This window comes from Schistocerca serialis, chromosome 9 (assembly GCF_023864345.2).
Source record: "Schistocerca serialis cubense isolate TAMUIC-IGC-003099 chromosome 9, iqSchSeri2.2, whole genome shotgun sequence".
NCBI classification, from domain to species: Eukaryota; Metazoa; Arthropoda; class Insecta; order Orthoptera; family Acrididae; genus Schistocerca; species Schistocerca serialis.
The window spans coordinates 149,523,041-149,548,520 of record NC_064646.1 but is presented as its reverse complement, the minus strand read 5'-3'; the positions used below and the strand labels follow the sequence as shown (position 1 = coordinate 149,548,520).

At 40.4% G+C, this 25,480-nt stretch overlaps 1 protein-coding gene across 1 annotated transcript in view; it reads right to left on the bottom strand.

Annotated features, from left to right (window-relative positions):
• Positions 1–25,480, bottom strand: part of LOC126419432 (brachyurin-like) — a 154,273-nt gene that overhangs the window by 50,469 nt on the left and 78,324 nt on the right. The window contains exon 4 of the mRNA XM_050086621.1: positions 19,659–19,757. Within this exon, the coding sequence (XP_049942578.1) occupies positions 19,659–19,757 (99 nt within the window). The remainder of the gene's footprint in view (positions 1–19,658; positions 19,758–25,480) is intronic.

The window sequence follows — 25,480 nt, the reverse complement described above, 5'->3', positions numbered from 1 at the left end:
TCAGTAATTGCAGACCGAGCGCCACCACACGGCAGGTCTAGAGAGACGTACTAGCACTCGCCCCAGTTGTACAGCCGACGTTGCTAGCCATGGTTCACCGAGAATTACGCTCTCATTTGCCGAGACGGTATTTAGTATAGCCTTCAGCTACATTTGCTACGACCTAGCAAGGCGCCATTACCAGTATAGATATTGAGATCCTGTTAATGTATCATCAAGAGCGATGTTCTACAAATGTGGATTAAAGTTAAGTATTCCAGAAGCTACGTACTTTTCTTTATAGCATTCATTACGTATCCTGTTTCAGACCTCACGCCAGCCTGCGTGAGCTTACAGCGTGCATTTCGGTCTCCTCAAACAAAACAGTGTTGGCACTTCTGCCGACACTTCATATTGGCGACGAGTCTCAAAAAGGATCTTGTTCTTTATACTTACTTTGCCCTAATTTACTTGTGTCATGGCTTCGCCACATTCTGCAGATGTACTGTCCGAATTTTATCGCTTGCAGAATCAGCAGACGCAGGCGTTATTGGATGCCCTTGGACAGCTCGTCCAGGGTCAACGTGCACTGCAAAACGATGCGGCCGCCGCCGCTTCATCGCTACCGCAGCCACAACACGCAGTTGCACCAACTTTTCGGCCTTTTGATTCAGCAGTGGAAAGCTGGACGGAGTGGTCACGCCAATTTGGATTCCATCTCGCCGCCTACAGAATTCAAGGTAACGAGCGGCAGCCTCACTTATTATCGTGTGTCGGCGTCCAGACGTACAGAGTGATAGTGAAATTGTTTCTCAGACGCGACGTAGCAACTCTGTCCTACGAAGAAATTTTGTCTGCTTTAGATGCCTATTTCAAAGAAACAGTCAATGTAGTTGCAAAAAGGTATACGTTCTTTCGTACAAAACGTACGGCCGGTCAGACTAATCGGGAGTGGATTGCAACTTTGCAAGGCCTTACTAGGGATTGTGCTTTTGAGTGTGAATGTGGACTCCCTTATTCAGATACTACAGTGCGTGATGCAATTGCACAGAACGTTTCTGATGTTCGTATACGAGAACAGATTTTGAAACTAGTCAATCCCTCTCTTCAACAAGTGATAGACATATTGGATCGGCAAGACACTTGACTTTGCTCAGGAATCATTTGAAACTTCGCCAGCTGTGTGTCAGGTTAACTGGCCCGCCGGGCGAGCTGCACGGAACAGTAAACAGCCCTCGCGCCCTTCCGCGCAGCCACGTGTGCCGCGTAAGCAAGCAAATGCAATGATAATATCATGCTTGCGGTGTGCTACTAGACATTCGCGTGAGAATTGCCCGTCACGCCAAGCTATTTGCTTTTTCTGTAATAAAAAAGGACATGTTCAAAGTGTTTGCCAGAAAAAGCTTAGAACAGACACTCACAAACATTCCAGGCCCTTTGCTTCGCGCCGGAATCAAACCAAGAATACTCGGGCTCGTGAACCTTCGCCCATGGAAATTCATGTAGTTCATGCCACTCCGCCCAGTGCTACTCTCTGTAACAGTGACTGTGTTCGTCCCACTAAAAGTGGGCGTCGCAATCGACGGAAATCCCGTCAAGTCGCAAGTGATTCCGTACCAGTGTCAGTTCACGTTGCACGAGACGGTCGCTCTTGTCGTCAGCAGGACAATAAACGTTTTGTAGATTTGGACTTTGACGGAAAAGTGATCCCGTTCCAGCTCGATACCGGAGCTGCAGTTTCGTTGATCAATCACGACACGTACAAACAGCTGGGCAAACCTCCGTTGCGTGCCGCAAATGTTAAGCTCACTAGTTATTCCGGACAGCATATCCCTGTGTTAGGACAGTGCAGCCTTCTTGCAACATACAAGGGACAAACAAAACTTGTGTCTTTTTACGTCCTTCGTTCTTCTTCTGCTGTGAACTTGTTTGGTTTAGATTTATTTCAGTTGTTTAACTTGTCTATAGTCAATCAGGTCCTCTCAGTGAACCAGACTGTGCCTTCAGGCAGTGTTTCTCGTCTATGTGACGAATTTGCTGACATTTTTGCACCGGGCCTTGGTTTCGCTAAGAACTATGAAGCACATTTGGAACTGAAAGTAAACGCGCAACCGAAATTTTTCAGAGCGCGCAATGTTCCCCACGCATTGCGTGATGAGATCGCAAGAACATTAAATGATTTCTTGTATGGTCGTCACTTTACCATCATCACAGACCACAAACCTTTGACATCGCTTTTTCATCCGAACAAGCCTGTACCTCCACGTACAGCGCAGAAATTCATTCGCTGGTCTATTTTCCTCTCGCAGTACCGCTACGATATCTTGTATCGGTCCACTGCTAAGCACGGAAACGCCGATGCGTTGTCCCGTTTGCCTGTGCTGAGGATGGAGCATTCGATTCTTCCGAACTTGCTTGCATGTTCATTGAGTCGGAAACCGATGATGTGGTCGAATCGTTTCCGATTGATTTTCGTCACGTAGCTACAGCCACAGCTGCTGACCCTGTCCTTGCTACCGTTTTGCAATGGCCCTTGTCAAAGTCACGGATCTGGGATCCGTTGGTTCGCCGTTTTTTTGCTCACAAGGAGAGACTTTTTGTTAGACGTGGTGTTTTGTTGTTGCGTTCTGATAATGATCAGTCCAGGGTCGTGGTCCCACGTTCGTTACAGTCCTCTGTCTTAAAGCTTCTACACCAAGGACATTGGGGTATAGTGCGAACGAAACAACTTGCTCGTCAGCACTGTACTTGGTTCGGAATTGATGCTGCGATTACGAATATGTGCTCTTCTTGCATGGCGTGTGCCAAACAACAATCCGCACCTCCGCGGAAATTCTTTGCATGGCCAAAAGCCACTTCCCCTTGGCAACGCTTACACATCGATTTTGCTGGTCCATTCTGGAATGCTCGATGGTTGGTTGTTGTCGATTCATTCAGTAATTTTCCTTTTGTTGTCCGGATGTCTTCCACAACGTCTTCTGCCACAAAACAAGCGTTGTCCGCTATCTATTGTTTCCGACAATGGCCCACAATTCATGTCCGCAGAATTTCAGTCATTCTGCAAGGCCAATGGTATTCAACATCTGACCTCCGCGCCATTTTCACCTCACTCTAACGGTGCCGCTGAACGATTGGTCCGGACTTTCAAGTCCCAGATGTTGAAATTGAAAGAGTCACATTCTCGGGAGGACGCGTTATTGCTCTTTTTGTCCTCGTATCGCTCTCAGCCCCGCGATGGTCGCTCGCCGGATGAGTTGCTCCATGGTCGTCCTCATCGAACCTTGATGTCTTTGCTACACCCGCCGCATCAGGTTCCTGTGCTGCGGCAGCCACCTGCTTTTGCCCCTGACGACGTTGTATACTATCGCAACTATCGCGGTTCACGGCGTTGGCTCGCAGGGCGCATTCTTCGCTGCCTCGGCCGCGCTATGTATCTGGTTTTGGGGGCCTCTGGTGAGGTGCGTCGGCATCTCAATCAGCTGCGCCTCTGTCGTCGCACGGGATCTGCCGCTCCCCGTCTGCTTTCAGCGACGGTGCCGTCCGGTCAGCGCCCTGGGGACCCATCTACTGGCTCGCCTCATCCCCGGGTGTTACCGACGCTGCCTTCCATTTTGCCCCATGGCGTCGAGCCGCCACCGCCCCCCGTTCTCCAGCCGGCGACGCCCGCAGTGGACGCGCCGCTGCAGCCGCCGGACGCCTCCCTGGATCACGCGCCGCCGGCCGCTTCCCGTGACCAGCTGTCCTCCGGCATGGAACTCTGGCCCTCTCCGGACCATCTGTCGTCATCGCCCGTCGGCTACCCCGACGCGATGGAGGTCGACCCTTCGGCCCCTCCTGTCTCTCTCAGGGCGCATACACCGCATGTTGGCGTGCACTCTGGACTATGTTTTCAGGCGTGTCCTAGCTCCCCTCGGACCGAATGGCCGGGTGCGGGTGGCACAGCCTCGCCTGTTGTTAGGCTCCCCACCTCGTCGCATACGTCAACATGGGGTCCCCTCGGACCGAATGGCAGGGTGCGGGTGGCACAGCCTCGCCTGTTGTTAGGCTCCCCACCTCGTCGCATACGTCAACATGGGGTCCTCCCCACGGCGGGCGGAAGCCTTATAATACAACCGTACGCCGATTTGCGGGGGAGGACTGTGGTGTCACCGGCAGACACCACACTTGCTAGGTGGTAGCTTTTAAATCAGCCGCGGTCCGCTAGTATACGACGGACCCGCGTGTCGCCACTGTCAGTAATTGCAGACCGAGCGCCACCACACGGCAGGTCTAGAGAGACGTACTAGCACTCGACCCAGTTGTACAGCCGACGTTGCTAGCCATGGTTCACTGAGAATTACGCTCTCATTTGCCGAGACGATATTTAGCATAGCCTTCAGCTACATTTGCTACGACCTAGCAAGGCGCCATTACCAGTATAGATATTGAGATCCTGTTAATGTATCATCAAGAGCGATGTTCTACAAATGTGGATTAAAGTTAAGTATTCCAGAAGCTACGTACTTTTCTATATAGCATTCATTACGTATCCTGTTTCAGACCTCACGCCAGCCTGCGTGAGCTAATAGCGTGCATTTCGGTCTCCTCAAATAAAACAGTGTTGGCACTCCTGCCGACACTTCAAAAAGTTCGCGTCTGTTTGTTATCAGTAGGTCCAAGATGTTATCTCCACGAGTCGGTTCTCTAATTGCTCGAGGAAATTTTCAGATAGTGCACTCAGTATAATGTCACTCGATGTTCTGCCCCTACCACCCGTCCTAAACATCTGAGTATCCCAAGCTATATCTGCTTAGCCGTACACAAACACCATCTCGTCTTGTTATCGGCATGAATGGCGGACCATTCTGCTGTTTACAATACGCTGCGTCAATCACATAACCTGCAGCACACAAGGAACAAATGGCACGTGGTCAGAAGAACTTCTATTCGTCAGTGGCGTTTGCCGTGGCAACGGTGCGTTTCCAGACACATGTTCATAGCACCGTTTTCTTCCATTTCCAGTCAGAAATGTGTCCCTGCAGTTTATCGCTTTTATTAATGTTCACCCTGTGTAGCTGAATTATGAGCGTCGAAGAACCTCGCATGGTCCTCGTGGACGGTGATGATAACTTTTTCACTGTACGCTGATGGATACGCAATTCTTTATGTTATGAAGCCAAGAAAAATGTATCCGTACTGATTACTTCGACTTCTTATATTCCAGACTTACCAGTCTAAATGGGTCTCCAAATGAAGTACAATGCTTTCACTCGTACCTACTATACCGTCAGAATCCGTCACTACTGGGAAAATAAAATCGCAATTCTCCCCGATTGTTCGATATTTGGTCCGATCCTCTGCTCGTAGTAAACCAGTGGCATGTCCAAAGAAGAAATTTATACACATGCTTGAGAATAGCAATTTTATTCTGTGTGGTCCTTCTCGAGAAAGTCCACATATCTTGGATCTGACGATGAAAGCGTCGAATTAAACATCTCCATCTTATATTAATATCTTTCATTCAGATCTTCTGATTACGATAAGTGCAGTCTTTTCTTATACTCTATCAGTTTTACCACTTGATGGACCTATCACTCCCTCACATCTCTCCCCAACTTCAACGAATTTGTATGAACAGTATCGCACAAACGCTGATTATAGCCAGAACATAACCCTGTCTGCTCCACTCGATCACACGACCACATTCTCTCTTATAACAAAATTGCTACCTTTATTTATGTACACTCCGACTTACCACGTCTCCAACCAGAGCTTTTTTTATTTCCATAGTCCCTAACTACGGCATTGTACAGTACTGTACGCCCTTAAACATTATTGTATATAATAGTATAACTGTATACAATTAAAAAAATTATTATTATGAATGAAACACACACAACACTGGTGTAATATTCTACAATATTTGTTATTCGCTACAAGAACCGGCTTTCTGCTGTTACGCATATCATCAGGTACAAAGATAAGCATATGGTGCAGTGAAATTTTGTTGAAACAAAGACTTTAAACTAGTGCATCTTCAGAATATCTCCATTTCCAGAGACGAAAAATGTTATTTCAGTTACTATAATTCCTCTCGTTGTGTTAAAAAAAATTTACTTTTTATAATCACGGCTGCTTCACTCAGCTGTTAAATATCACAGTTATATCTTGTATGACTGTAATTTAGGACCTATTAAAAACAAGATTATTTTGTTCAGCCACATCACTGGAATATGTCAGCAAAGTTTATTATTCAATTATTTCATTCCATGTACAATTGTTGTAGTTTGTCAACATTTCATTAATTACTGTGTCACGTATTTTATATTGGTTAAATAATCTTACACCACATTTCTGATGGAATAACCATTTTGTTTTATTTATAATTCTAACATTAACATTTTTCACCGAACAGTCAATCAGTGTAATATAATTATTATTTTCATTTCGTTATTCGGTCATCTCAGATCCACAGTAACCTTATAACAGTTATGGAGGTATTTTATCGCGTTTGTTTCTTCGTCTAAGATTTTTTTCATCAACAAATTGTGTTCAGCTTGGTGTTAATCTATGTAATATGAGTTGTTTTTCTCTTCCACAGACGATCTGATGCTTTCATTTGATGTGCCTTTCGGTTCTGCAATCGGTTTCTTTGGATGTCTCTTGACGTAGATGTATCCCGACATTCTAGATTTTAGATTCAGGTCAAATAAGTTGAAGATGCTTTTCGTCCAGTGGGGTCATCCACTGTTCACCCGAGGCCATATAACTAAATCTGCGCTTCTGCTTTGATTTTTTCTCTCTCTTTGAATTTACTTAGTTTTTCGAATTTTTATTTAGGACCAAAAATATTGCGACTCCTTACTTTATAATTCTGCTTGTAAATATTTCTCATAGATGATAAGGAATTCCTTACTTTATAATTCTGCTTGTAAATATTTCTCATAGAGGATAAGGAATTCGGACGCATGGAGCTGCACTACTTTATAACAGTGTTGAAATAAAGTATTTCGTTATATATGGAAAAGAAGTTTTAGTCATATATTTTCCATGTTGAACGATGGGTGTGTGTGTGTGAAAAAAGCATCAACCTCTCACAGATACCGACGAGGAAGCTCTGATATTCTAATGATATACAAAATGAAAAAAATACGGAACGGCTACCAAATAGTTTCTAAAGCTAACTAACTCGACTAAGCACCTTTAAACACTCACAGAGCACACAATTACACACGAATTAGCACAGCGTATGTAAGGGCAGAAATTCATGAAAGCAGTAAGTTGTACTAATACGTGTTAGCTTCTCACTTACAGCGATCTGGTGAACCATGGGGCAGTTTCCATAATCGTGTACTCATCGGCTGACCGATATGCGATAGTTCACAGTCTGATAAATTGTTTAATAGTGCTCTTGTGACTCCTGTTTGTGAAGCGATACTAATTCGGTGACAGTATTAGGACACGTAATACAGGGTGTTACAAAAAGGTACGGCCAAACTTTCAGGAAACATTCCTCACACACAAAGAAAGAAAAGGTGTTATGTGGACATGTGTCCGGAAACGCTTACTTTCCACGTTAGAGCTCATTTTATTACTTCTCTTCAAATCACATTGATCATGGAATGGAAACCCACAGCAACAGAACGTACCAGCGTGACTTCAAACACTTTGTTACAGGAAATGTTCAAAATGTCTTCCGTAAGCCAGGATACATGCATCCACCCTCCGTCGCATGGAATCCCTGATGCGCTGATGCAGCCCTGGAGAATGGCGTATTGTATCATAGCCGTCCACAATACGAGCACGAAGAGTCTCTACATTTGGTACCGGGTTTGCGTAGACTAGAGCTTTCAAATGCCCCCATAAATGAAAGTCAAGAGGGTTGAGGTCAGGAGAGCGTGGAGGCCATGGAATTGGTCCGCCTCTACCAATCCATCGGTCACCGAATCTGTTGTCGAGAAGCGTACGAACACTTCGACTGAAATGTGCAGGAGCTCCATCGTGCATGAACCACATGTTGTGTCGTACTTGTAAAGGCACATGTTCTAGCAGCGCAGGTAGAGTATCCCGTATGAAATCATGATAACGTGCTCCATTGAGCGTAGGTGGAAGAACATGGGGCCCAATCAAGACATCACCAACAATGCCTGCCCAAATGTTCACAGAAAATCTGTGTTGATGACGTGAAGTCAACATTACCTTCCTTCAATTGGGCCAACTGGCGGTGAATCGAGGAAGTACAGTACATATTGACGAAACTAAAATGAGCTCTAACATGGAGATTAAACGTTTCCGGACACATGTCCACATAACATCTTTTCTTTATTTGTGTGTAAGGAATGTTTCCTGAAAGTTTGGCCGTACCTTTTTGTAACACCCTGTATATCGGCGACCAGCGACTCAGCAACATCCGTCATCTTACCGAACTGAAATCCTGAAAAACTAGCTAGCGTGCAAAGGGAACGTACTGAATTTTATCGTTATCCTCCAATTTGACTCGCTGTGCGTAAAATTAATCATGAAAATGAATTTTACCTCAGCCATCACTTTGGGTAACATCATGACAAAACTTGGTGGTGCCCTATTTGAAGCACATTTAAGTAAAGCATGAATAAAAGAATATATTTCCAGTAAATCGCTGCACAACACGTGCAGTTGATAATAATCATGGACAGAAATTAGTGTCATGGTTTGAATATTACCGAAAGTACTCTTTACAAAAACAATCTTCTCTTGACAAAAGTAATCCAAAACCGTAAAAGACAAGCTTCGACATGGAAGATATAATAGAATGACATGAAGTCTAAATGATTCAGTAACCGGCCTCCAAATATTTAATAACTGTCTGTCTGTTAAAGCTTAATCCACTGCATGTAAGTATGCGAAAGTACGATTGTATTGGGGCATGGACCGGTACAAATGGACAACTTGACTAACCTCAAATGTAGAATATATTTCAGCACTGAATGTCAACTGGAATGATTTTACTGGTCATCTTGCTTGTGGTACAGAATATTCAGAATCGAGATTCCCTCTAAGACAAGAGTGATTGCATCGGAACAGTGTGCTTCGTCAGGTATAGTTCCGGAACCAGACGCTTCTTAACACTTCAGGGCACTATACAACAAGTGTAAATGAATTATTTCCTTCGAAGGAGAAACCACATGGCCTTCTCAAACGCCGGAGCTACTAGCTGATGACCAACTTATCCAAAGAAGCCTAAATTCCGATATAGTGATTGAGCAAAGAATTTGTGAAAGTATCTCAATCGATACACATACCATGCTACACAATTAAAGGGTCAGTATTTCGAATCGTAGTAATTGTCTTCCATTAGATCCAGAAGTTTGGTATATCGCTCAAGGGGTGCGTACAACATTTCTCTTAGTATAAAAGTGTGGCACCCTGTGACGTTAATCTCGTGCTAGGGATGTCGGTTATCGATTAAACAAGCGGATTTTTTGTTATATCGGTTTCTTTCCACGGCAGTTTAATCTGACTATTAAAACTGGTCAAAATAACCGGTTTCTGAAATCAACGATTTTTTACTCATAACTGATTTTGTAGTAAATGTAGAAATTGGACAGGGATTGAAAAATTTTGTGTCTCTCAGTTTCAAGATACATAGATGCAAAATAGTAAACTGAGTAGGCAAATAATAGAAAACTTAATCCGTTCACCGTTCGCCGCTTTTCTCTAAAAGTGATAAGTGCTTGAATACTACAGAAAATCACCAGTATTCTTCTATTACTTCTAATTTTTTGAAACTCTACTCAAATATCATGTTGTACTCAGTGTCATACCACCACTTAGGCATTACGAATAGTCAGTGCTAAAGGGTGAAAACTGAGGTTGAACAACTCTATTTTTCTTGTTAATTTGTTCGTTTTCAATAGCTACACGCAGATAAAGGCATACTATATAGGCAAAAGCAGCAGATCACCTACTTTCTATTTTTATCGTATAGTGTGAATGAAGTGTTGATGAGTTTTTAATTTACTACTATAATTTATTTCCCCTCTTATTATTTCATAGAAAAGGCAGACAAATCCCTAATCTAGTAAAGCAAATTAAGCTTTATATTTCATCAGTACATCACTTCCCCAAAATATTTCCAGTCGAGGGCTGGTGCCATTATGCAGTACAACGGATGTGCGGAGACGGCAGCGGGAAACTAGCCTACAGGTCACGTCTTGCGCGCTGCATGCACGCGAGTACTTTAAGCCACGACATACGGCAACACGACCAGTATCATCTCAGCGGTGCTGCAGCAGTCCGTATGCCGTATGTTTATTGCTCACTTCTGTCGGCGTTGTTACTAAATAGCACTGATCACTTTACCCATTTTCTACAGTAAAGCAGTATTTCAAATCAATACAAATTTTATGAATAAAAATTACTCCTCTCTTTAAAAAAAAAGGTTTATTTAAAAATTGATATTTCAGTTCTTTTACTCGATTATTATCAAAAAGTGAAAAACCCCTATTATAGTCAAGAGCAAACAAATACTGAAATACTTTCAGAAGTGAAATATTGGTATCGATTTTTTCAATCGGTCTGTTTTCCCCATCCCTACCTCATGGTCGGCGACGTTTCAAGCAACGAGATGTCAACACACTCGAAACAATGGCCAAAGCTCGGAAGTTCATGTGACTTCTAAGGTGAGTCAGTTATGCCGGATTGGAACCGAATTTCACCACAGTTCTGCCCAGTGCATCTGTGGATGTGGCACATGGTGGACAAGACGTCACATCCCCTCTTACCCACATTTCAGCCCTGCTCTTGATGCCTTTGCCACAGAGATCATAACTGTGACGCCCACCATTCGAATTTTCTTATTGGTAGTCGAGGAAAACATCTCAGACACACGGCCACCCAGTAACGTCACGAAATGCCTCAGCTGTTGCCGCAAACGTCGTCAATGGTAACTGGAAATACTACTTCTCTTGGAGCGTTGATTCCCATAAATCTCGCTGTTGGAAACGACAGTTGCCAGTGCAATGAACAATAAGACGGCGTTCTTGACGCTCTTTGACACCGCTGATTCCCCACAGACTCATCAAAAAAAGAGTTGAAAAGTGGGTATGAGACGGTGTGACGACATTGTCATCATGTGACACTTCCGAGAAGGCGTTCGGCTTCATTGTCATGAAATTTTATTCCAATGTGGCACTGTTAACCTTCCTTACTCACATGAACTTCTGAGCTCTGGCCTTTCTTTCGCATGTCCAACCCAACACCTTGCAGTTTGAAACGTCGCCGAGTCCGTGGGACACGACGTAGGACGAAAAGTTTTTGCACCATCACAGAGGAAGGACCTTTGAGCCCAAATTCGTATATATATATATATATATATATATATATATATATATATATATATATATATAACTGGCCATTAAAATTGCTACACCAAGAAGAAATACAGATGATAAACGAGTATTCATTGGACAAATATATTATACTAGAACTGACATGTGATTCGGTTTCTACGCAATTTGGTTGCATAGACCCTGAGAAATCAGTACCCAGAACAACCACCTCTGGCCGTAATAACAGCTTTGATACGCCTGGGCATTGAGTCAGACAGAGCTTGGATGGTGTGTACAGGTACAGCTGCCCATGCAGCTTCAACACGATACCACAGTTCATCGAGAGTAGTGACTGGCTTATTGTGACGAGCCAGTTGCTCGGCCACCATAGACCAGACGTTTTCAATTGGTGAATGTGCTAGCCAGGGAACCTGTCGAACATTTTCTGTATCCAGAAAGGCCCGTACAGGGCCTGCAACATGCGGTCGTGCATTATATTGCTGAAATGTAGGGTTTTGCAGGGATCGAATGAAGGGTAGAGCCACTGTTGAAAGTGACTTCAACTCGAGACGTGTAACCCCATCACGCCGGGTGATACGCCAGTATGCCGATGACGAATACACGCTTCCAATGTGCGTTCACCGCGATGTCGCCAAACACGGATGCGACCATCGTGATGCTGTAAACAGAACCTGGATTCATCCGAGAAAATGACGTTTTGCCATTCGAGCACCCAGGTTTGTTGTTGAGTACACCATCGCAGGTGCTCCTGTCTGTGATGCAGCGTCTAGGGTATCCACAGCCATGGTCTCCGAGCCGATAGTCCATACTGCCGCAGGCGTCATCGAATTGTTCGTGCAGATGGTTGTTGTCTTGCAAACTTCCCCATCTGTTGACTCAGGGGTCGAGACGTGGCTGCACGATCTGTTGCAGACATGCGAATAACATGCCTGTCATCTCGACTGCTAGTGTGCTAGTGATACGAGGCCGTTGGTATCCAGCACGGCGTTCCGTATTACCTTCCTCAACCCACGGATTCCATATTCTGCTAACAGTCATTGGATCTAGACCAACGCGAGCAGCAATGTCGCGATACGATAAACCGCAATCGCGACAGGCTACAATATGACCTTTATCAAAGTCGGAAACGTGATGGTACGCATTTCTCCTCCTTACACAAGGCATCACAACAACGTTTCACCAGGCAACGTCGGTCAACTGCTGTTTGTATATGAGAAATCGTTGGAAACTTTCCTCATGTCAGCAAGTTGTAGATGTCGCCACCGGCGCCAACCTTGTGTGAATGCTCTGAAAAGCTAATCAGTTGCATATCACAGCATCTTCTTCCTGACAGCTAAATTTAGCGTCTGTAGCACGTTATCTTCGCGGTGTAGCAGTTTTAATGGCCGGTAGTGTAGTTGCAGAATAAATATTTAAGTTTCTGAAAAAGGTAAAATGTGGATGAGGAATCGAAAGTGCCAAGAAACTGGCAGCTTCCAATGAGATTTCGTAAAATGTTTCAATTTCTTTGCCTACTATTACCAAGGCTCATTCATCTAGGCCATCGTCTGCAATCTTCTCATCCAGATATACAAAGCTATACGAACTTTTAGTGTTTCATATCCAGCGTTTATTATATTTGGAAATAAGGCTTTTTTTCGAAAGATAATTCCAAGCAAATTTATTCCATTACTTCTTTCAGTGCACCAATTTGTATTATTGTTCCAGAAACTTCTGTCACTGTGGGTATCTCAGCTACGAAAGCTAAAGTACATTCGACACCATCCTTCTTTGTCTCAATCTTCAAAAATATAAATAGGTTCCGAAGTTTTAATCCATGGCCCCATTCTTGAGTCATTTTTCTGTTACACAGGGACAGGATTGGTGCATGTTCATCTCCAGTAAAGCTTCAGATTTGATTGCAAAGGATTTAGAAAAATATATTTTGAATTTTATTTTCGAATTGTTGTTAGTAAGGGTTGCATTAGTAATCACTAGTATCATTTAGCCAATTCCCAATAGTGTTATGTGAAACAGCATAGCCAGAAGAGTTACATACCATCATAACCATTACAGAGGTACTCCCTTAGCACTGTTTCCTCATGCATTATTTCTTGTACCGTCCACTCACCTTTTCAAAATCCTCTTTCATCTAATTTCAGCTTATGCTCGAATTATTCCATTCTGTTTTAGAGGGTGTGACATAGAAAGCAGTAATATATGTGTATAAGCGCAGATATTTTTGTTAGTGACTGAGGACAGTGTAATTAACAACATAAATCAGTATTTACTTCATTTACAGATTGGTAACTATAGCTATTTGGGGTAATATGTTCTTAGCTTGGTTATAAACTCCTAGTAAGTGTAGCTAGAGAAACATGTTAACGCTAATTTTCCCTTGGGCAGCAGGTCAGGTGTTTAAGTGTGGATCTGTGGACGCAAAATGGTTAGTATACACTGAAACGCATATTCCATATTGTGGTGCAGTTACTACCACGCAGAAAACATCAGGTAGTTAATTATTTGATGTGTTAGCGGGAAGACTGTTAGATGCATAGAAAATACAACTAACACATTGAAGCGGGTAGATATTAAGGTACCAGTGATCACAATATCAGTAATTACACGCCTAACACTCTGTATGGACCGGTGATAGTATGGAAGGTTCAATTGAGTGTTATGTTACTGACAAGTTAAGGTAGAGTGGCAAGGCCAGACAGGTAAGCGAAAGCCGTCACACGGCCAGAGGTCCAGCAGCAAGCCAAGGAAGAAAATGAGTAAGTAGCTGACAAGCCAATGAGTGGATGTGGTTTGGATTACCACGGCAGGAGGGGGGGGGGGGGGGGGGGAGGCGAGGCTACGCCATCACATGACTGTGGAAGGTAACAGCACGCCAAGGTTGTGTCTGTATCTAAAGCTAAAATTTACTTTTTCGCCAGAGACATTAAAATCCCTTCCAAATGAGCTATAGGAAATCTAAAAACGGTGATGTCGCATTAAATAGACTATTCCCATAAAATATTGTCTTGTTTGTACAATTAATAATAACAAATTTATTAACATTTATATGTGAAATTGTTTACAGCACCAGTAACGAAAGCTTTTGTTCTTTGGGGTGCACAATGCAAAGTATGTCCTATAATGACATGAAATGTATGTATGTCACCCAGTTACATGGCTCTTTAAATGGTTTTCATTTTATAAATGACTCATGATGAGCGCATTTCGGCATACCATCATCATCAAGTGTCTTGTAAATACATAAGTAAGTGATAGTCTTAATATAACAGTCTGTAGCTGTGATCATAAAAGCTATAATATATTCGTTCGGTGTTTTTACCTTACATGTAATATCGTTGCTGCCAAGTCCCATGTTTTTTTTAGGAAAATTAGTTTATCTGTAGATGCATGTTGGAAAAACATATCTGACTTTAGGTTTATATTTATGCTATTTTTCTCTTGACAGCTTGCATGACAGTGGATAGGCGCTGTTACATGTTTACATAGTTACCACAATATGCTAGTTACATGCAGAAAGGTACAAACATGCTGCAAATTCCTACATGAACCAGTGTTTATCAAACAGCGCGGAATTGGTAAGAGAAAATATCCACGTCACTAACAATTGCTGTTCAGGATAATGCAGAATACAAAATACAATTTGTGTTAGTAATCTGACAATATGTAACTAAAGAAATACGATAGTCAATTACACTTACTCATGCTTGTGTAGTGTACGTGTTTCGAGCACTTAAAACCCATATAAAACTGAATTCATCAATTGGTGGTCAGGCATGCTGTAACATTTCCAAGGAAGTCAGTCACAGAATACAGCTGAGGAGGCAGGAGGAGTGCGTTTAGGGGCGTGACCTCTAGGCACCACATTGCAACTTGACAATGTATTCATTGCGAATTAAAGAGACATTTTGTACTGAAAATGGTTGTTGGAGATATGGTACTCAGGTAGACTTGAGTGAACTGTTAAATGTGCGGAATGTTTTCAGATAATCGTTCCAGTACATTGCACAATGTGAGTGGCAAATGTTAAAAGCTGCCTGTGTAGACTCCTTTTTGTCTCACAATATAAAATATTTGCCTTCGCAACTCCCCATCAAATGTAACTTGTTTCTTGATGTAAATGAAATGGAGATTCAGTATTGTACCAGTCTCAGGGTACACCCTTGTCACAATGGACTGTTCTTATATCATCTTATTTAACTGAAATTTATTTGTGTTTTGCAATTTATTAATTAATAATTTGCTGGGGTTTTATGATTCATAAGATTTCATTAGGATAAATGCAATAGTGCACAACCAGATGCCTAGACTAGTAATTGAACCTCTATATGAATTTATGGGTGTTTGTTTGCTCTTTTGGAAAGTAAAAAATTACTTCATATGATGATTAAGATTACATTACATTAGGTTACGTTTACTTTCATTCAAATTGGTCCACAGCGAGGAGCTTCTCCAGGATGTAGAACATGCCAGAAGAACAATATACATGACAAATATTTACAACTAAAACAAATAAGGTAATGTCCCTTTTTAATGGACACTATTTGAAAAGATCATTTTACAACACTCTTTTACTAAGATTGCATTAATGCACTCAATTTAAAAGTAAAAAATGTTGTTTTTAATTTATAAAGTAATAAACAAATAACAGAACTACTACAATACTTATTTGCAATGAACACATCATTAACACACATACACACACACACACACACACACACACACACACACACACATACACTCACACGAAGTCAGATGGTTCTACTGAGAAATTCATCAATGGAGTAGAAGGAGTTGGCCAGAAATAAATCCTTTAGGCTTCTCTTAAACTGAATTTCATCGGTTGTTAAGCTTTTTATGGCTACTGGCAAGTTATTGAAAATGTGTGTTCGGGAATAGTGCACACCATTCTGTACAGCAGTAAGTGACTTTAAATCCTTGTGAAGATTATTCTCATTTCTAGTACTGACTCCATGAACTGAGCTGTTGGTTTGAAAAAGTGATACATTTTTAATCGCAAATATCATTCAGGAATAAATATATTGGTAAGCATTAGTTAGTATCCCTAGTTCCCTAAACAGGCCTCTGCAGGGTGTTCTTAAGTTGAGACCACATATAACTCTTATTGCACGTTTTTGTGCCCAGAAAACTTTAGCTTGGCTTGATGAATTACCCCAAAAAATAATCCCATATGACATTATGGAATGAAAGTAAGCATAGTATGCCAGCTTTTTAATTTTTATATCCCCTATGTCTGACACAATTCGCATTGCAAATAGAGATTTGTTTATATGCTTCAGCAGTTCTGTGCTGTGCTCCTCCCAGTTGAATTTATTATCAAGCTGTAATCCCAAGAATTTAATACTGTCCACTTCTTATATCTGTTTGTCGTTGTATGTTAGATGTATACTCATGGGACACTTCTTACAAGTTCTGAACTGCATGTATTGTGTTTTTTCAAAGTTTAGTGACAAAGAATTGGCTAGGAAACAGTGATTAATGTCCACAGATACTTTAGTAGCCGACCGTTCTACGACTACACTTGATTTGCTATTTATTACAATGTTTGTATCACCAGCAAACAAAACAAACTTGGCATCTGGTAATGTTACTGATGAGAGATGATTGATATATGTACAAGAAAAAGTAAGGGTCATAAGATGGAATCTTGTGGGACCCCACATGTAATTAGTTCCCAGTTGGATGACGCCTGATAGCTTGATACATGTCTCTTTCCTAATAACATCCTTCGTTTCCTACCAGAGATATAAGATTTGAACCATATTACAGCATTTCCTGTTACACCATAATATTCTAATTTACTTAAAAGGATATTGTGATTTACAAAGTCAAATGCCTTTGACACCAGCTGCCTGCAATTTTTTGTCTATTGAATTAAGTACACTTTCACAGTAAGTGTAGATGGTATTCTCAATATAAGATCTCTTTAGAAATTCAAACTGCGACTTTGACAGTATGTTATTTGTGATAAGGTGGATATATAGCCGATTATGTATTACCTATTCAAAAATTTTTGAGAAGGCTGGCAAAAGTGAAATTGGGTGGAAATTTGATGCTATTTCTTTATCACTATTCTCAAACAGTGGCTTAACTTTGGCACATTTCAACCATTGAGGAAATATTCCACTGATAAACAACTGGTTACACAGATAGCTTAATATGTTACTTAAATCCGAATCACATTCTTTAATCAACTTCGTTGACATTTCATCATACCCACTAGATGTTTTTGATTTTAAATATTTTATTATGATTGACATTACTTCTGCTGGGATAGTGAGGTTCAAATCCATATTATGGAAGTTACTAGAAATCTCTGGTCTGAGGTATCCCATGCCAGCAACTACAGAACCTGGCTATCCCATCTTTTCAGTAACAGTTATAAAATGTTTGTTAGAAAGTTGTGCAACACTATACACATCTGTCACCAACATATCATTTACTCTTAATTCTATTTGCCCCTCTTAATGTCTGGTTCTACCGGTCTCCTCCTTCAGTACATCTCATATTGTCTTTATTTTGTTACCTGGTATGACTATCTTTTCCTTGTATTATATTTGCTTTGATGTCTGTGTTACAGTCTTTAATATTTTGCAGTATTACTTGTAATGTGCTATAACATCAACATCAGAACTGTTTCAGATTGACAGATACAGTTTTCATTTTGTTTTACCAGATACCCCAATGCCTTGAGTAACCTATGGCTTCTTTGTAGACCTTGCTCTAACATGGGTTAGTTTTGGGGGAAAACAGTGTTCAAATAAGGCAAGCACTTTATTAGCAAAAGTATTATATTCTTCATTTATGTCACAAGCACTGTAAACATCACTCCAGTCAATGTCTCTGAGGAGTGTCCTAAAATAATCCATTTTTGGCTTATTGATTGCCCTCTTGAGTTCAGATATAACAGATTTTATATCCTGTTCAGCATTAACGTAAATCAGAAAGACCTGTATGTCATGGTCTGAGAGGCCATTGACTTTTGGTTTTCTAATATAATTTTCTTCATTGGATTTTTCTATGAATATATTATCAATGGCTATTTTTGAGCAATTGGCTGCACAAGTTGGAAACTTTACAGTGGGAATTAAGTTGAATGATAGTGTTACTAACTCAGGTATGTTATTTGGATAGTCTTTAAGGAAATCTACGTTGAAGTCTCCAGCAAACACTATTTCTTCGTTTTTGGTTGTTAAATGGGCAATTACAGCTTCAAGATGGTTTATGAACAAGTTAAAGTTACTTGTAGGTGCTCGATATACACTTAATATTATGAAGGATTTTTTGTGAAATTCTACTTCTGTTGCACATGCTTCCATACGCTGTTCTAGGCAAAATTTATGAATGTCTATGTTCTTAAATTTATGAATGTTTGTGATAAATGTGGCCACACCTCCTTTGTCCATTTCTGCTCTACAAAAGTGAGATGCTAACCTAAATCCTGTAACACTTAAAAGTTCTATACCAGTGGTCACATTATGTTCAGAGAGGCACATTATTAATTTCAATTCATAATTTTGTTACCATAAGCCATTCTTTTCTTTGTAGGGTATGTGACAAAAATCTGTGCATTGCTTGGGACTATTAATGTGCTACAATGTGTATTCAAATCTCCATCGATTCTAAACTTGTGTGAAGGATGATTCTTGGCTAATTTCGAGCCATCTTGAAGTTCTTCTTTTACTATGGTTGTATGTAAAAAAAATATACTGCTACTTGAGATACAGACCTCTATTATTATGCTGTTATGATGTGTCCTTACCAGACATACCTCTTTTTTGCTTGGATGCTGTACTTAATGTCATAGCAGACCAGGTAAGGAGACAGTTAAATTTGATCTCTCGGTTTATTAGTTCTCGTTGGAGTATTATTATTAGTATCACTGTTTGTAAGTAGTTAAGTGTACAGATCATTTTCTGTAAATTTTCAATCAATAGTGTCATTAAAAATAGCATCAAATATATTAAAATACTGATTCAACATATCTTTCTCTTTTGTTACAATCTTTGCCAATACCATTTGTAATATTATAGCTAATTTGCTCATTTAAGTAAATTGTAATCTAAAAATTCTTGTGTGTTCAACGCTATTATCTGATATAAGAGGTGGTCTGAAGGACCACATGGGATCAGATAATTGGTAACTATTAATTCATTCTGAAGTACCATTGTAAAAAATCAAGGATTAGGATGTAAGAGAACTATAGCTGACGAATATACAGGAGGATGGTGCTGCTTGATATCCATGTATCTTATGCACGTTATCAGAATTTCTGTAGACAAGGAATTACATTTGTATGCACTTACAGTACTATGAGGTGTTTTAATATATGAAAATAGTAACTTAACTTACTGTCTGCTGTTCTACCCCAACCAGAAGCAGTGGCTTTATAATCTACAAATGTCTCATTAGCAATCGAATATGAAGGCAGGTCCACTAATTGGATGTACGCTGTAATAATAATAAAAAATATTCATTTGAAGCATAATAACAAGACGATAGCCAGAAAGTGCATAAGTCACTTTAAAACACTGTGTACAACTTGTTTCTACCTTGCTGTAGTTTGTGAAAGGAGTCTACACTGTACCCAAAGTCAGTTACCTCATTGTCACTAAACCCATTAGCTTTCATTTTTAATTCCAAAGTTTATAATTCTAAAGGTGTGGTGAGTAACTGCATAACTTAGTTAATGTTTAACCTAAGGAAGAGGAATGTAAGAAATGTAAGTTAGGTCTATTGACTTCATTGATTTTTTTCATGACCCTAGTACATTGCTGGTATTTTAAATGCAACTTCATAAAGACAGAAGTGAACAAACATCAAACTGTCATCAGTTGCTCAGATATGCAAATTATTGTCATCTCAGCACAATGGAAAAAAATACAATGGTGAACATTAAAATATCAACATCATGAAGGAAGCATCCTATATATGTCAAATTGACATGAGTGTGTTATACATTTGTATATAACAAAGTAGAGATACCATTTTGGACTGCAAAAGATAGAGTAATTCTCATGACCATACATGTTGTATGCATTACTCTTCTCATGAAAAATCCAAGTTTTAGACCTCCTTCTTGTGCCTTAATCGCAATCTCGAAAAAATCGGTAAGAAATGGCACTTTTTTACTTTTGCCTCAGTAATTTGCTCCCAACAAGTTTTCGGCAAACTTTAAAGTTTCACACAAAACATGATAGAAAATTCGGAACAGCTACTAAGACACAAGGCTGTGAAAATCTGGAAAGATGTTCAGAAATCACAAAAAGTTAGGTAATTAGTAATTCACTTTAATAACTCTTTTGTAGACCTGGTGCACATTGTATAATAACCATTGTTCTAGATGACTTAATTTCGCAAGATTCATACAAAATATTTTTAATCACTACCGATACATGCCGAGAAATACTGCATTAACAATTGTAGTGAAAGTGGATTTGAAACTGAAAAAGCCTTCCTCAGTCAAAAATAGTACTCCTAAATGTAATATCAGCTTTAAGCAGCTACTTATGCAATACGTAAATGTAGATCATGAGAGTCATTTAATTTCTTGAGAACAAGTATCTCTGAAAAAGTAAAAACACTAATTTCAACACATCTATGTATACTTACATACCATTAAAAAGTAGATCTTAAATTTTATTTTAATTATATATATACAAAAAAATTATATAGTGCATATTTTTGTATTAATTATAAAACTATTAATTACTGTAAAAGTGTAAAATTAATTGTAAAATTTCATAAGTTTCTGTTATTTTCGCTCATATGTTGACATATGCATTCATCACTTCCACCAATTGGCAGTGGATCTCGCAACTCGTCTTCTTCGATGTTGAATCCAACGTCTGATAAATTTCCGTGTAATTCGAACAACAGTGAACATATACAATGGAGAATCGAAGTCCTGCTTTTTTACAGCAGCATTTGCTGCCACAAATTTTTTGCATTGGCATGAAATCGTGTTAAGCAATGCCTGTAGAGCTTGTCTTTTATTCATTGGCGCTGTAGTCACACCGCCAATATCCTTATTCCGGCCCCACTTCAGGACGTTTTTTTCCATAAACTCATCACTAGCTGAACTTGCAGATAAGTTCTGTATGTTCGATAATGAACTTCACCCTTAGCTGGATGTAATGATGATAAGGTCCCATACTCCGAGGAGCGTAGGGGACGATGTGGGAGACCTGCACCACTGAGTAGCCAAGGTCGTAGCGGAGGTGGTTTGCCGTTGCCATCCTCCGACCGTAATGGGGATGAATTATGATGATGAAGACGACATAACAACACCCACTCATCTCGAGGCTGGAGGTAGGCGTGCTAAATTGGATTAGATGTTCGTAGCAGCTTTAGAAAAGCGAAGAAATCGCAGATCGTCTATAGAAGTTTTCAGGACACCTCCATAAAGTTCCACAAGAAAATTTTCAGTTGTTTTCACAATCTTCCGTTTTTGTGCAGCTAGATCTTTCGAAAACAGAATAACTTTAACTGTGGGAAACATCTCTCCCAAGTGTAGTGCAAAATTTATGTTTCCTCTGTCGAAACAGAGTACAGGTGATATCTCAACCAGTTATTGCAAGGAGAAATAGAATGTTGTCAATAACATCTTTATATCTGAAGAACGTTTTGGTGTACAGTGCATCTGCTATGTTACCCCTTATCGATTTGCAAAACCACATTGTCTGGCAATAAAGCCATCATCAAACCCGAAAGATGAATGTTTCTCCCAGCATACAGAACAGAATCGTGTTCAGAAGAAAATGAAATGGTAGTTTTCACAATCAACACATCTGTGTCCTTTATTACCTGCTTGGTTATCATTTGTGTTCGCTGAAGTTCCTTCTGGAGCAATGAAATAAAGCAGGATTTTTTTTCTTCATTTGATAACAATTTATCCATTGGTATCTGCCGAAACATCAACGAGAACTGCCGCACAATATTTTAACCAGAAGCGAACAGCTCTTTTGGTGTTTTTTGCTCCTTTTATTTTCTTTTGCGGGATACCCACCGAAGTCAACTACCAATTTTGACCATGATGTCGCTGTGAGTAAGCCACAAATCTTTTTGAAATGGCAGAAATACATTCTTTGCTCTTACCCACTTCTATGTCACTTGGTTAGGGTATCAAGGGAGCGTAAAATCTGGACTTTCTCCCTTTGCGAATGCCTTCCTCAGAAAAAAATTATGGTGGAACTTGAGAAAGTTTGAGCTTGATGTAGTTCTTCAGATCATCAGGCTGCTTAGAGACGATCATCCTGTTGTAAAGCATGAAAAGATTCAGAGCTATTTTTCCTTTTTTCATTTATATATGGGTAGAAATTACCGACAGAGAAGCCACTGCATATTTACGTCAGAAACGCATGTTCTCAAAATTGCTGTTCACAATTCTATCTATTCCAGTTGAAGTCTTCACCTTCACTCGCTCCATTACTTATTGACATTAAATATTTAACAGTTGGAAAAGGATTGTGACTGGAAAACGGCTGTGTTAGCATATTAACGTCACAGTTGTCCCTTGCGACACGGGAAGATGTCACGTCAATGTGTTTTTCCATAGTAGCCGAATCACCCCTGCAGAAGTTCTCAATTTCGTCAGTTGCGTTTTAAAATGCAGCTAACCCTATAGTCTAGCGAGTGAGGAAGCTGTCCGGTACACCTTGTCCACGAGCCATCTCACCAGAACTCTTCACTGTTTTCATGAGAGTTTGCTCAAATTTCACATCCATACTAATAATATTGATACTAACATCCATACTAACGTTATAATTACGAAAGTAACACCGTTTGTTACGCTTTCTCGACTAAACTGTTGAACCGATTTTGATAAATTTGGTATGGGGATAGCTCGAATGCTGAGGAAGAGTATAGCCTACTGTAGAGAGTGTGTAGAAAACCATTTTTATTTATTTGAAGGATATAACACCTCTCCCCATGAACCATGGACCTTACTGTTGGTGTGGGGGAGCGGTGGGGGGGGGGGGGGGAGGGATTGCGTGCCTCAGCGATACAGATAGCAACCACAACAGTGGGGTAACTGTTGAGAGGCCAGACAAATGTGTGGTTCCTGAAGAAGGGCAGCAACCTTTTCAGTCGTTGCAGGGGAAGCAGTCTGAATGATTGAGTGATCTGGCCTTTTAACATTAACCAAAACGGTGTTTCCGTGCTGGTTCTGCGAACAGTTGAAAGCAAGGGAAGACTACAGCCGTAATTTTTCCCGAGGACATGCAAATTTTCTGTATGGTTTAATGATGATGGCGTCTCTTGAGTAAAATATTCCGGAGACAAAATAGTTCCCCATTCGGATCTGGGTGGGGACTACTCTGGAGGACGTCGTTACCTGGAGAAACAAAACTGAAGTTCTACGGATTGGAGTGTGGAAAATCAGATCCCTTAACAGGGCAGGCAGGTTAGAAAATTTAAAAAGGGAAATGGATAGGTTAAAATTAGATATATTGGGAACTAGCGAAGTTCGCTAGCAGGAGGAAAAAGATTCCTGGTCAGGTGAATACAGGGTTATAAATGCAAGATCAAGTAGGAGTAATGCAGGAGTAAGTTTAATAATGAATAAAAAATAGGAACTTGGGTAAACTGTTACGAACGACACAGTGAACGCATTTTTGTAGCCAAGATAGACACGAAGCCCACGCCTACCACAGTAGTACAAGTTTATATCCCAACTAGCTCCGCAGATGACGAAGAGATTGAAGAACTGTATAATGAGATAAAAGAAATTATTCAGATAGTGAAGGGAGACGAAACTTTAATAGTCATGGGGGACTGTAATTCAATAGTAGGAAAAGGAAGAAAACGAAAAGCAGTAGGTGAATATGGAATGGGGATTAGAAATGAAAGAGGAAGCCGCCTGGTGGTATTTTGCACAGAGAATAACTTAATCATAGCTAACACCTGGTTTACGAATCATGAAAGAAGGTTGTATACATGGAAGAGGCCTGGACACACTGGAAAGTTTCATACAGATTATATAATGGTAAGACAGAAACTTAGAAAACAGGTTTTAAATTGTAAGACATTTCCAGGGGTAGATGTGGACTCTGTCCACAATCTATTGGTTACGAATTGTAGTTTCAACTTGAAGAAACTGCAAACTGAAAGAACCACAGGTTGTAAAGAGTTTCAGAGAGACCATCAGGGAACGATTGACAAGAATGGGAGAAAGAAATACAGTAAAAGAAAATGGGTAGCTTTGAGAGATGAAATAGTGAAGGGTGCACGGGATAAAGTAGGTAACAAGGCAAGAGCTATTAAAAATCCTTGGGTAACAGAAGAGATATGGAATTCAATTGATGAAAGGAGGAAATAAAAAAATTCAGGTAATGAAGCTGGCAAAAAGGAATACAACCGTCTCAAAAATGAGATCGCCAGCAGGTGGAAAATGGGTACGCAGGGATGGCTAGAGGACAAATGTAAGTATGGAGAGGCTTATCTCACTAGGGGTAAGATAAATGCTGCCTACAGGAAAATTAAAGAGACCTTTGGAGAAAAGAGAACTACTTGTATGAATATGAAGGGCTGAGATGGAAAAGCAGTTCTAAACATAGAAGGGAAAGCAGAAAGATGGAAGGAGTATACAGAAGGCCTATCTACACAAGGGTGATGTACTTGAGGGCAATATTATGAAAATGGAAGAAGATGTAGATGAAGATGAAATGGGAGATAACATACTTCGTGAAGAATTTGACAGAGCGTTGAAAGACCTAAGTCGAAACAAGGTCCTGGGAGTATACAACGTTCCATTAAAACTACTGACAGTCTTGGGAGAGCCAGCCCTGACAAAATTCTACCATCTGGTGAACAAAATTTATGAGAGTTCAAGAAGAATATAATAATTCCAATCCCAAAGAAAGCAGATGTTGACAGATGTGAAAATTATCGAACTATCAGTTTAATAAGTCACGGTTGCAAAATAATAACATGATTCTTTACAGACGAATGGAAAAACTGGTCGAAGCCAACCTTGGGGAAGATCAGCTGGGATTCCGTAGAAATGTTGGAAGACGTGAGGCAATTCTGACCCTACGACTTATCTTAGAAGATAGATTAAGAAAAGGCAAACCTACATTTCTAACATTTGTAATCTTAGAGAGAGCTTTCGCAATAAATAAAAATAAATACTACAGAGTGACAGTCAATGAAATATTGGGAAAAAACGTAAA